This window comes from Zingiber officinale, chromosome 7B, assembly GCF_018446385.1.
Source record: "Zingiber officinale cultivar Zhangliang chromosome 7B, Zo_v1.1, whole genome shotgun sequence".
NCBI classification, from domain to species: Eukaryota; Viridiplantae; Streptophyta; class Magnoliopsida; order Zingiberales; family Zingiberaceae; genus Zingiber; species Zingiber officinale.
Genome location: NC_055999.1, coordinates 116,822,080 through 116,835,467, shown reverse-complemented (window position 1 = coordinate 116,835,467; position 13,388 = coordinate 116,822,080). Strand labels below are relative to the sequence as shown.

The following is a 13,388-nucleotide window of genomic DNA, read 5'->3' as shown; positions in this document are numbered from 1 at the left end:
CTCCACCACGTGGCAACTATCTACCGAATCAAGTTCGAAGTAAAAACCATCCGATCAGTTTCTTATCCCCGATGTCTATATTGATGATAATCCAAGACAATGCATAGATTGATTAGCTGTTTACTCTGTCACAGCTTCGTAAGCTTTTGGTCTACGTGGCATTCATGGAATGTGAAAGACACGTAGTTTTGTGTTCATGAGTTGCCACGTGGATAACTAGGACGGAAGGTGCTCATCGAATCACAACGGATCATGATCCATGATAGAGTCTTGGAGGTCAAAGCACATGATAAATCGGGTGGCCAAACCAAAAAAGTGGACCATACGCTTGGCCAGACGGAAAGGTCAATTGATAAGTGAACGCCTGACACGTCAACCATGGAAATTGACCAGATCAGTGGGCCCATTTCTCTATAAGAAGTCAGATTTGCCCAATAACTAGATTAAGGGGAAAAAAAACTATTTTTAAAATTAATCAGATAAAATCTAAACATTTAAATTATTTTAAAAAACTATAAATGTCAAATCTAAAATTAACCGAGTTACTGAAATAATTACTCAATCTTGTTTACATATTATCAAATTATTAATTTGAATTTGTTTAATTACTCGAACTTTCGTTCTGTTTTTTTTGTTAATGAGTTTAGTACCATAAGCTTATTTATTTATTTTTAAAATCTTTTTATTTATTTACAAATCTAATAAAAATTAATACCTTCATTTAATTTATTAAACATTAATAAACAAACTTTTATAAAATTAAATACTAAATTTACTCTACCCCTGTGCTACTGTTAAATTTACTCGCAAATATTAATTTATTTATAGCTCTAACAAAAAATAGAAAATTTTAAATATTTTTCTCCCACAGTAAAACCAGGGCTTCCTACAACTGCATGTATACAAATAGAAGTACTGGTTGTCATGCCTCTAGTTGTAATTTCAGCTCGGTGCAAGTATAATAAAAGAGAGCTAAAAATTATATAAATAAAATAATTAAAAAATTTATCAAATTTATTTATTTAAGAGCTCAAGCCCAAGTGTTAGAGCAGCCTACCCCAGCACTAACTCACCTCAGACGAGTTTATGGAGACTAAACGCCTCTGCTCTTCCCCTCCCAAAGCCATGTTGTTAGTCTTCATGGCATTCTTCTGTAGCTCCGGCACTGCTGCTGCGCCTGCAATGTTCATCTTCGGGGACTCCCTCGTAGACAACGGCAACAACAACTTCATTCCATCCATTGCCAGGGCAAACTACTTCCCCTACGGCATCGACCTTGGGGCGCCGACCGGCCGCTTCTGCAATGGCCTCACCGTGGTGGACCTCGCGGGTAAATTCACTTGCATGGCTGCTTGCTTTGGTTGGCCCTGTTTCATTCGTTCAAGTTTAAATTTTTGAAGCTCGACGCTTGGGGATGAAATTTCCACCGCCGTACTTGAGTCTTTCAGCAAAGAGTTCTATGATGCTGAGAGGGATCAACTATGCCTCAGCCTCCGCGGGCATCCTCGATGAGACTGGCAGGCATTTCGTAATCTCCTCCTCGTCCTGAAATTCAAATTGAACAACTGTAGACATGAATATCTTCGAAATCCAACTATAAAGTAATGTTGTGATTTTGCAGGGAAGTAGGATTCCATTCGACAAGCAGATAGAACTATTTGCCAAGACAGTGAGCGAGCAATTACCGATCATGATCCCGGACCCAGAGGCGCTGTCTGAGTTCCTTTCGAGCTCACTTTTCATCATCAACATCGGGAGCAACGACTACATCAACAATTATCTTCTTCCTGATCTCTACACCTCCAGTAGCACTTACTCCGGAAAGCACTTTGCCAAACTGCTCATCCACAAATTAGTGCAGCAAATAAAGGTAAGCTAAGAACAAATTAGTTCTCGATACAAAGAAAGCACCATTACTTGCTAAGAACAACTAGAATTGAATATCACTGATCAATATTGATCTTCTATATTGCATTGATTGCTAAGGAGAAAGGAGTACCTTTAAATAGCAAAATTCATAACTCTGGTGAAGCAGATGTCAGAGCAACAAGTTATTTTTGCATCTGGTTTTATGAGAATAAAACAGATAAATGATAACTTCTCAAGCTATTCAGAGAACTCAAATTTAAAGCTATACTGTTCTAGGATTTGGATCTTAGTTCTTAGAAGCCAAGCTCATCGATACAACTATACACATATAGGGTAAGCTCATTAAAAAGCTCTTCCAAAGTCAACTTTGCAGCTTTAACATCATCAGGCCATTGTCAGAGTTGGACTCGAGTCCTAGCCGACTTTGGAAGTACCTCCTGCAATACATGAATTTTTGGAGGCTTAGCTAAACATCATAGAAATTCCATCGAGGACCACATAGTTCATGCATTTGTCAACTTAAGCAATATGGCACGTAATCGACCAGGTTTACCAAAAAAAATAGGAAAGTTAAAAACTATTAAAGTATCTTAAGGTGGTTAAAATTTTTCAATGAATAAACGTCTGTATAAGCAGTGCTCAATAATTCTTTCGATTAAAGGTTTTGTGAGGCCAAGAGGATCCTAAAACTTCAAGTTGCCAAGAAAGGACAAGTTTGTGATGGTCAATATCCTCATGGCCAATCTGGATTTAATTTGAAGTGAACAAAATTGTAAATCAGAAGATTCACAACTACATATTGGCAAACAACAGAAGAATAATAAGAGCCGAGGTATTAAAGATTACTAACTTAACAAACTGAACAGGTAATTCAGGACAGTTCAAAAAGCTTAGTTATTAACAACCAATTTATGGACTTACAATCTTCTGGTTCCCCTCAGACCATCTACTCCATAGGAGCCAGGAAGATATTGCTTGCTGGACTTGGGCCGCTTGGTTGTATACCGAGTCAGCTTTCAATGAGCAACATCACAAGTGGGTGTGTCAACCATGTCAATGAACTTGTGATACAATTCAATCAGTTGCTCATACCTGCAATGATCAGGCTGAACTCCACTCTGCCAGGTTCCTTCTTTGTGCATCAAAACAACTATGACACCTTCTTCGACATGATTCAAACACCTACAAAATATGGTAAGTGAAAGTAGATATACCAAAATACATCCAAGCATTGACTCAACTAACTGATATTTCAGGATTGTCCTCAGGGTTCTCAGTTAGCGACCAAGCTTGCTGTGGGAATGGAAGGTATGGAGGGCAACTGACTTGCCTGCCCTTGCAAAACGCTTGTTCTGCTAGAGACCAGTATATCTTCTGGGATTCCTTCCATCCAACACAAGCAGCAAATGCTATTATTGCCAGAAAATGCTTGACTCCAACTAATGGTGACTGCTTCCCAATCAGTGTCAATCAGCTTGCGGAGTTGTAATAGTAGAAGATTAGGCAGTGTGTTTGCTGAAATTCTTGTTCACTTACAATGCTGCCATGGTAGATTTCCAGTCTATTGAATTACTAGTTTACTTTAGAATCAATGGCAATAGAAGTTTTAGGACTCAAAATGGTTGGCCTGTTACAGAATTTGTTCATGCAGACAGAGAACCATTTCCGCTCAAGCTAGGCAATTCATGGAGATTAAGATATATGCTTTGAATATCATTGTATGATTATTTAAACATTGTATTCAAAACAAACTTGTTGCCAAAAGAAAAATGAAACTATTTGGAGTCTGCAATCGCACCCAATTGAAATTGGAATAACAGATGAAAAATAACTTCCATTGCCACATATCAAAATTTCAGTACATTTTATCTACAATGTTAATATCTGGAAAAAAAAAAAAGACGAGTAAACTGCATGGAACTGTTTAAACTTCTTTAATCTTGTACCAATACAAGTTAGCCTACCATGAAAATCTCATTGTCCTGGTTTAATATATACAACATATCTACTTTTCTAAAAATCAACAATGTGCATCATCTCCATGGATTTAGAAACTGTGCAGAAAAATATTAACAGCAAAATGAAAGCTGCAAGCAAACAGATTTAATATCACTGTCAAGCTAGGGCTTCTGAACTCACCAAAATAAACTGAAAACCAACTACCAGTTTGGACAGTGTTCCTTTTAACTTATGATGGTCATATTTGCCCTAGATCTAAAGATAAATTCTAAGAAAAACAGGTTCCAGTTTTTTGGATGCCTTTTCAATACGAACTGAGATATATACCACATCAAGCAAATATGAAACTTTATTAGACATTAACTGGACATATGATCTTCGTCAGACCTAAGGAAATACATTCCTTGAGGTCCTTATACTACAATCAATAATACAACACACAACTCAACGTATAGATTGAGTTATTTTATCACTGATAGGTACAATTTTGCACCACCACAACCTGATTCATCATCAGAACTAGTTTTATGATCTTGGTCAGACCTAAGGAAATGCATTCCTTGAGGTCCTTATACTACAAACTACAATACAACACACAACTCAACGTATAGGTTGAGTTATTTTATCACTGATAGGTTCAATTTTACACCACCACAACTTGATAAATCATCATAACAAAGTTTCCTCCCTACATATATCAAGTTGCATCACCGGAAGTCTGATGCTTTACTCTTGTTAAAGAGAGCATATGCATCACTGTATATAGCAATGACGTTGGACAAAACTGCAAGTATAATCATGAAGACAGCTACAATCTTGTCCCATTTTGTTGCAATGCCATGAGAGTCCCTGAAACAGGAAAAACAATGGCAACAAACTAGGAATTAAAGATCACAGAACATTACAGACAGCAATAATGTATTAAAAATAAGGGAGATTAAAGCACACTATGCATTATTTAAAAGACAGTTTGTATCATATAGGCAAAACAATACTTTGAGGTCGCATATTATCATGTATATCTAGATCCACATGCATATACAATGTTTCGAATTCAATAAATATCTTTTGCATGAATAAGCAGACGTTATATAACTCTTTCTCTCTAAGCAAATAATCCAAAACTTGCTTATTACATATAAGGTTAAACTTGCCAATGATTTTTCTACATGCAAAGAATAATGCAATACAAGTTACAACTGCAGGTAATGTGAACTCTGATACAACTTTTAGTGGCCTTCCAGTGGGTTACTTAACTGAAGCCCATTAAAGCTGAATTTCAAGAAACAATAAACATATGGAGCATAAAAGTCCTGCATCCAAAGATATGTTACTGCAATGAATTGCTAAGACGCACCTTAGGGTAATGGCAGCAGGAAAAATGAATCCAATGCAAACAGCAGCAGTTGCACCAGTGAATTGGAATGCATCCCATATACTGGGAATAAAGTTAGCCGCCAAGAAAATAATTGATAGAAGCACCAATGTAATTGAAGCAAACCTCCGATTATCAGAATACAAAGGATTGGCTGATGGAAATAGTAGGCCATCTACATTGAGCCGGAGAGCAATGAAGATCATGGGGAACACAAGCATGAGGTGCACAGCGTAGCTAACTCTGACTGCATCACTGAGGATAGAGCTATATGGGATATTGAGATTGGTGTCAAAATTGGCAAGCACATCATCAAGTGTGGATTCACCAAACAGGAGAAAACCAAAGAAGCTTGTGGCTATATAGACTGTGGAACAAAGAGCCAGTGATGTCTTTACAACCGGCTTTATCAGGGAAGAATCCTCCAATTCATTCTCAATAGGGTGAACTGCAAACACCAAGTCAACAGAAAAGAACCTCTCAGGTTATATGAACATTTTTTATGAGTAAGGGACTGATAACATGAATCAACAGTTTGTCCTGATAATAAATGATTGAAAACAAAGGGAAGAAAAATGAAGAGTTGATTAAAATATGGTAGCTTCACTTAGCATGGACATTAAGAATTATGCAAATAATTATAGATGAATTCTCAGTTACAATACCATTATAATGGCAGATATATGCAGTCACAACTACTGGGGCCACTGTAAAAAAGTTCCAGACAGAAGCCAAATCTGGGATGTCCGGAAACAACTTGGGCATTGCAATGCTTCCAGCTAGCAATTTAACAATAGCAATACCTGCTGTGATTACAACAAAAACAACTGCAAGTGCAACTGATAAGGCAGATGTGTACCTCAATGAATCTGCCAAAAGAGAGAAAATATAGTATCAGTCTGGTCAAACACAAATTACTAAAGAAAATGACAATTCAACTTCTCTGAAAAAATGTTCTCAATCAGACAAATATTATAGCCACTAACCCACACGCTTGAAGCAAGCCAATGGAGCAAACACTGCCAGCATAGAAACCAGAAGAATGAAAAACCGACCAGTCCACCAGTGCTGTCCAAACCATCCTTCCAAAACACCAAAATGGTGGTCACCACTAGACGATGTTCCAGAAAGCACATCACCTTGTACCAACAAAAAAATAACTTTCGATCTTAGAAGGCAAAAACATATGAAGCATAATCAGGTAGATAGAGGGAAAAAATGTATCAAAAGCCACTTAAGAAAATTATTTCAAAGTAGCTAGTTTTTAATGTGTATTCAGAAGATAAACAGGCACCCAGAAATTGTAACAAATGGTTTACATACATATAGGAAGAGAATAGAATAAACAAAAGGAAAGGCCTGGTGATAGTAATTTCAGACAAAAATTGGAAATGAGATACTCAAATTGTATTTAGGGATAACAAATCAATATCTGGTTTCTGCTTACAGTCTTGGTTAAGTCTCATTAGCAAGGAATGTTGTACTTGTAAAGTTTCATTGAGGCTTCTTAATCAAGTCTACAAAATGAGAATTCCATTTCTTCCTTTCCCTTTTCCCGAGGTGTCTTGGAAGGAAAAATATTATAACTTGTAAAAAATTCTAATCTGACAAAAATGTTTTAACAAAAAAAATTAGCAAAGAAAGATGTGAAATTGTGAACAAAACTATTCCATCTCTTTTTATCAGTGAATAATTTGTCCACCTTCCACAAGATAGTATATGGCAAATTTCTAACCAAGCAGCCACTGGAGTAGCATCAAAAGCGAAAAAGAACTGTGGAATTCAACTAAGTGTAACTTCTCTAATAGCTTAGCAATTAAAGTAGGCAATTTTGTATTGTAATTAAGCCACAACCTACTAAATATAGGTCTCAAAAAATTATTAAGAAAATCTTTATTTTGCAGAACATACCAATAATAATCATGTAAACAATCAGCACCCCAACATTATTCACAATGATACATAACTGAATTAGAAGCTTGCCAATCCTTCCAAATGAATCACCCATAAGTCCTCCATACGAAACTGTTTTCCCAGCACGGCTAAACCTTACCAACATGTCGATTGATATCTCAGTGAAGAAAGCAAAAAATATGATGAGGAGAATTCCTGGAACCAGTCCGAGGACCTTCATGGTGGCAGGAAGGGACATAATTCCAGCTCCAACAATAGTAGTGGAGAGGTTAAAGACAGCACCAGCAAACGAAGCACCATTGAACTCATCAAATCCGCCAGTTTCCTCCTGCTTGCTTGGAAGTAGAGGAGCCTTCTCATCAAGGATTCTTTTGCCCCTATTGTCCCCACTGTTTTCAATAGGAGAAATATCTCCAATTGTCATTTTTTATCACCCAAAATTCGACTTCTACAAGAAGGGAGAAGAACCGCACACAAAGATCTCGAAAAGAACAATTTCTAACAGTGAAACCCAGAAAATCCGAGACGCCAAGAAAAATTATGAATGCCCCAGTTCACGATTCGAGTTATATGATAAAAACTCCCAGTTTAGCAGACCCCAAGATAGTTGGAGACAGGTACAGACCAGCTTTAGACAGCAAAGCTACGAAACTAGGCAAACTCCTCCTCCAATAAAAAAAGGTATCTTTACTCTCCAACCTCGATAACTTACGGTTTGTCACAGAACAAGAAGAAATCTAAAAGCAGCGCAAAGATAAGATTTGTGTTGCTGTTTTACAACACGGAGACCGCCGTTGACGCCAGAGATCGATAGATTCCCTCCGATCGTTGAAGAGAGAACGGAGAGATGCTTCCTCTCCTCTTCCCTCCGCCGGTGTGACTTATAGAGAGAAGGAGAGAGATATCTGATATGTTTCTAGTTTATTTGCCCTAATTCAAATAAATCTCATATAAAATGGATTGAATACCCAAAACTACCCTCACAGGTCAACTAATTTTCACAATCTAACCACGCTAAGGATTTCTTTTCTGTCCGAACCAAAGGACAAAATTGTCACTCTGTAAAAATAAATCGAAACGAAGAACAATTTTTCTAGGTTCACGTTACGTATCTTAAGCGTTGAGATACCTGGAATTTAATTCGTTGAAGTAGGCAGACCCACGCGGTACAATTTTTTTACAAGAAATGATAATGGGTTTATTAATTTGCCACGTAATCAAAAATGAAGACATTAGAAAAATAAGTTAATACTTTCTCCAATTATTGAAGTCAAACGTGTGGCTTAAATTTGTACACGTGGCATTGATTTTTTTAGGACATCAATTTCAAATAATTAAAGTTCAAGTGTTTTTATATTTGTGTTATTTAGTTCAATAATTGAAGAGTTACTTAATAAATAGAAATTTATATGACAAACTATTAAAAGGATATTTTATCCTAAATTATCTATCTTTTGTTAGTCTAAATATTATAGTAGTTTTGATTAAAATTATTTTAATACTATTATAGTAGTTTTGATTACAACTATTTTAATATATAATTTTAATTAAAATTATTTTAATATATAAATAAAGAATTTCAATAAATTAACGATAAATTTCTCTTAATTAATCTAAAGATAATGAATTGATGGATTATTCATGAATTCTTTCTGAGTTATCTTGATAGATCATGCAACATGTGGGACTAAATTACTCATTCAAAAATTAATCGGCGTAAATTAGATATTTAATATAAATTTTAAAATTTTGTTGCAACACTATTTAACTACAATTTAGCATGTCTTGTAGTAAAAAAAATCATTACGCTCATCTCATACCCTTCTCATAATTTGTTTCAGGTTGTGTGAAAAAAAATAAATTATAAAATTAATTTATAATCGACTGTCAAATAACTAGATGATAGAAAATTTTTTTGTTTAAGTTACGAGCCCATTAACAATGCATCTTCTAAGGAGAACCACAAAATCAATTTGATGAATCGTATCTCAAATCGTTCTTCGCCCTATAAATTTTCAAAAATGATTGAATGTCAAATACTATAATGACATAATCAATCAATCACATACAACTCCTACAAGAAAATTAAAAAAAATATTAAAACAACACTCCAACTAAAGTGCTTTTGATTAAAATTGCACAGTGCAATGGTAAGACATCAAAATTGTTATTCAAGTATCTATGATTTAAATTTCAGCTATGATAAATTTATAGTATTTTTTCTTCCAAATGGAGCACGCAATTAAAGGATACTGGGCTGCTCGCTACGAGCGCTTCCCAATTTATCCTGATGACCGGTGAAAAACTTTCGTGAGACTAAGTCAGTCATCCCAGACTAGACATTACCTAACCTGATTAATCATTTTTTTTATTAAAATTACACGATAACGTACAGTGCAACCATTAAATTCTTCAAATAGTTAACTAAGTATTTAAAGAATGCATTATAGCTATGGTATACTATAATTTTTTTTTGATTGAATGATAATTCTAAAAATGATGATCATTTGAATAAGTCTCTGTGAGTCCTTTTTGATTTATTCTGATGATCAACCGATTATCTTTATAATTAATCAGATCAAAGAACTGGATATCTATATTACTAAAAAAAATATTTAAAGATCTATATAAGTCTTTTTAGTCCCTAATATATAACCTTAATATCACATCCAAAAGTATAAAATATATCCCTCTACATAATAAAAAACCTTCTCTATATTTATTTTTTATGTATCCTATGTTATTATTTTTTTAACATTGCTAATTACTATTGTTGATCTACTTCAAGTTTAATTCATGATTTAGTATTCTAGAACATCTTATTCTACATCCAAAATAGTCATAAAGATATACAGTATCACTGATATTATTGCTTGAAGACGAATACACACTCTCAACTATTGTTACAATAAGATCATTACAATTTTTTATCAAAAGTTCATTAGGAATATCAGTCGTCACATAACCATTATTTAATTCTCCAATATTTTCATCTTCTAAATTAACAACCCAATCCAAAAATTAGCACATTCATCAGCAGAACCTAAAGTTTGCAATTACATATTTTTCAATAAGCTTAATACCTAAAAAAATTTGTAATAATATAAACATACATATTTCAATTTTTCTCGTGCTTGATCATTGTCTTCAAATTTTGTATCGGATGTAGTTCAAAAGAAATAACCTATAAAAAGCAAATTATATTAAATCTAATACTATTTCATATTATTGGGTTGCAAGGTTGCAAAGATAGTCCCATATTGGAAACACATGGGAAAGATCATGAATTTATAAGAGAAAAGATATCTCCATTGGCATGAGGCCTTTTGGGTAGAGCTCAAGAGCAAAACCATGAGGACTCAGGCCCAAAGTGGACAATATCATGTCATTGTGGAGATATCTAAATTCTTTTCGATCCTACAATTGGTATCAGAGCCCGGACTGCCAGAAGGTTTAATCGCCGACTGTGCACAAGAGCTATGGTCTGATTGAGCCATGTGGGTACAATATTGACCTCGAACAAAGAAAGTGGGGGCTCCTATATTCGGATCAAGAGGACCAGACACCAGGCAGAAAGTCCTAGTTGCGACTAGGCAAGGAAGTCCAGGATCGGACGTGGGAAGCCTATGGTCCTTTGTTTGAGGGGGGGATTGTTGGGGTTGCAAGGTTGCAAACATAGTCCCATATTGAAAACACATGGGAAAGATCATGAGTATATAAGAGAAAAGATATCTCCATTGGCATGAGGCCTTTTGGGTAGAGCCCAAAAGCAAAACCATGAGGGCGGACAATATCATATCATTATGGAGATATCTAAATTCTTTTCGATCCTACACATATATCTTAAAATCCTAATTTTTATCTCTTTTCCTCCATTTTATGCATTGTTCAATTTTGAAAATACATCATATTCCTACATAAATCAACAATATTAACCATGTATGATTGAAAATTAAAATAAAGAAATAAAGAAATCCAAATAAAAAAGCATTCTCCGTCTGACTTTAAAAAATTCACCGTATTTTTCAACAACATTATTAGTCTTGTCAATTTAATGACAGTATATATTCCATTAAATTCAGGAATGAACTTTAATTTTGAAGAAAATCTTCCGATCAATTAAATTATCAAATTCTTTTAGCAAGTCAAATCTTGAAATATTATATTGATTTTTAATACATTACTTAAAGAAGAATTCTATAAAAAAAAACATTTAAAATTGATGATGAAAAACCTCATTTTTCATTTTGGTCCTTAAATCAATGGATGTTTTTCTAATAAGTTCAACATACTCTCTATCCCAAAGTAGGAAAAAAATATTTCCAATATTATCTACAACTCGGGCTTGAATCTTAAACCTATTAAACATCGAGGTAAATTTTTTTTTTATGTGTTAGTAATTATTCTAAAAATTAGTAATCGTCCGTAATTTATCTCATCCGTGTTAACCATAGAATGAATTGACAAAAGCGCTGGGGGCAAACGTATTCATCATTTTACCACAATAAATATTTAATTTTTAAATAAATATCACTTTAAAATAATATATTGTAGAAGATTATCTTATATTAATTGACAAACATCAAATTTCCAATCTCATCAAAATAATCACACATTTCACAATAAATTTCTCAGCCACCGAGTGACCTTCTTGGAACACCTTGTACACGATAAATATGACCAATTTTTCTAAGACTCTATACCCACAATCCTAGTATAAACCCAAAAACTCCGAACCTATAAGTAGATAAAATAAAATCAACTATAACTACAATATAAAATTATAGAAATGTAACAACACAGTAAATTAATTAGACATCATTATTTTTAGAAATGTGAAAGTTCTTCCAAGATTATTTGAACAGATAGTATTGAAATATTGGGATCCTTCAATCGGTAATAATCACCACAAAAAAACCAGTGTTTCCGACGGGACTATCGACGGAATTAATATGCTGTCGGTAAACTCTACTTTTTACCGACGGAATAAATCATTCCGTCGGTATTACAGCGTGATACCGACGGAATATTAATTCCGCCGGTGAACTAATGATATTACCGACGGAATAAGCCATCCCGTCGGTAAATTAATGGTTTTACCGATGGAATTAGTAATTCCGTCGGTAAACTTAAAGTGTACCGACGGAATATGAATTCCGTCGGCAAGTTCCCCTAAAAAACCCTAACCTCCTTTTTCCCTCACGCGCGCGCGGCCGACGGCTTCGTTCTCCCGTTCCCGATCGCTTCGTTCTCCGGTTCCCGATCGCAGGTTAGTTTTTGTTTTTTTTTTCCTTTTTTTCCGGCGAGCGGCAGTTGCCGCCGGCCTTCGCCCACACGCGGCGGTGCGTGCCCGCAGTGGGCTTCCTCGCCGGCAGCGGGTTTCTGTGCCCGCCATCGGCTGGCGGCGTTCGGCTTCGGCCGCCAGCGGCCATCTGCGCCAGCCGGCGGCGGCCGCCTGCGAGCATCTGCGCCTGCCAGCGGCCGGCGGCCGGCGGCGGACGCCAGGTGGCTGCTGGCGGCTGTGCCAGCCGACATCTGGTTGCTGTGCCAGCCGGCAGCTGGCTGCTGGTGCCACGAGAAATTTGAAAAATATTTTGTCTTAATTTTTTAGCTAAATTATTTTTATTTTTAAACAGGTAGCATTTGCTGCTCTTCTCCAGTTGACCTACACATATTCAGGTAAAATTTACTAAATTATACTGTATGTCATTTAACATGATTAAAGTTAGAAATAGGTTATGTTAGTATGTTAATTTATAGCATAATATAGTCCGTTTGTTTGTTTTGTGTTAGTATCTTAATGTATGTTAATTTTTAGTTCTCAATATATTAGTTTTAGGTGAAAATGTCTATGAACAAAGCTTGGATGTACAATCGATTAGAAAAGGATTTATCGGAGATGATTTTATTGTTGAAGTTGAACAGTTTGTGAACTTTGCTAAAAGTCACCCTGAATGTATGAATGGTGCTGAGTTACGGTGTCCATGCAATCATAAAAATGTCAAAATAGAGCTTTCAGTGATGAGGATACTGTAAAATGCATATATGTAGAAATGATTTTGTGCCAAATTACTACAATTGGTACTATCACGGAGAACCTTATTTATATGAACCAATTGGACCTTCGGTGGTTCGTCATCAGGGCAACAGCTACCGCTCCTGAAGCATCAATTAATATTGATATCGCAATGCAATCAATGGTTCATGATACGATAAATGCTACAGTTGATTATTCTAATATAGATGAAACACCAACACCTGAATATCAGCA

The 13,388-nt window shown here is 35.4% G+C and overlaps 2 protein-coding genes across 2 annotated transcripts; one reads left to right on the top strand and one right to left on the bottom strand.

Annotated features, from left to right (window-relative positions):
* Window positions 1–1,086: 1,086 nt before the first annotated feature.
* Window positions 1,087–3,358, top strand: LOC122004721 (GDSL esterase/lipase 7-like). Its single transcript, XM_042559562.1, has 5 exons — window positions 1,087–1,330; window positions 1,401–1,528; window positions 1,622–1,870; window positions 2,811–3,063; window positions 3,138–3,358. The coding sequence occupies exons 1-5, from the start codon at window positions 1,087–1,089 to the stop codon at window positions 3,356–3,358; spliced, it is 1,095 nt and encodes a 364-aa protein (XP_042415496.1).
* Window positions 3,359–4,159: 801 nt separating this feature from the next.
* Window positions 4,160–8,034, bottom strand: LOC122007102 (amino acid transporter AVT6A-like). Its single transcript, XM_042562873.1, has 5 exons — window positions 7,115–8,034; window positions 6,190–6,342; window positions 5,869–6,072; window positions 5,186–5,651; window positions 4,160–4,677 (listed from the first exon to the last, which is right to left on the bottom strand). Exons 1-5 carry the CDS (start codon window positions 7,539–7,541, stop codon window positions 4,536–4,538), a joined length of 1,392 nt encoding a protein of 463 aa, XP_042418807.1. The 5' UTR covers window positions 7,542–8,034; the 3' UTR covers window positions 4,160–4,535.
* Window positions 8,035–13,388: the final 5,354 nt, after the last annotated feature.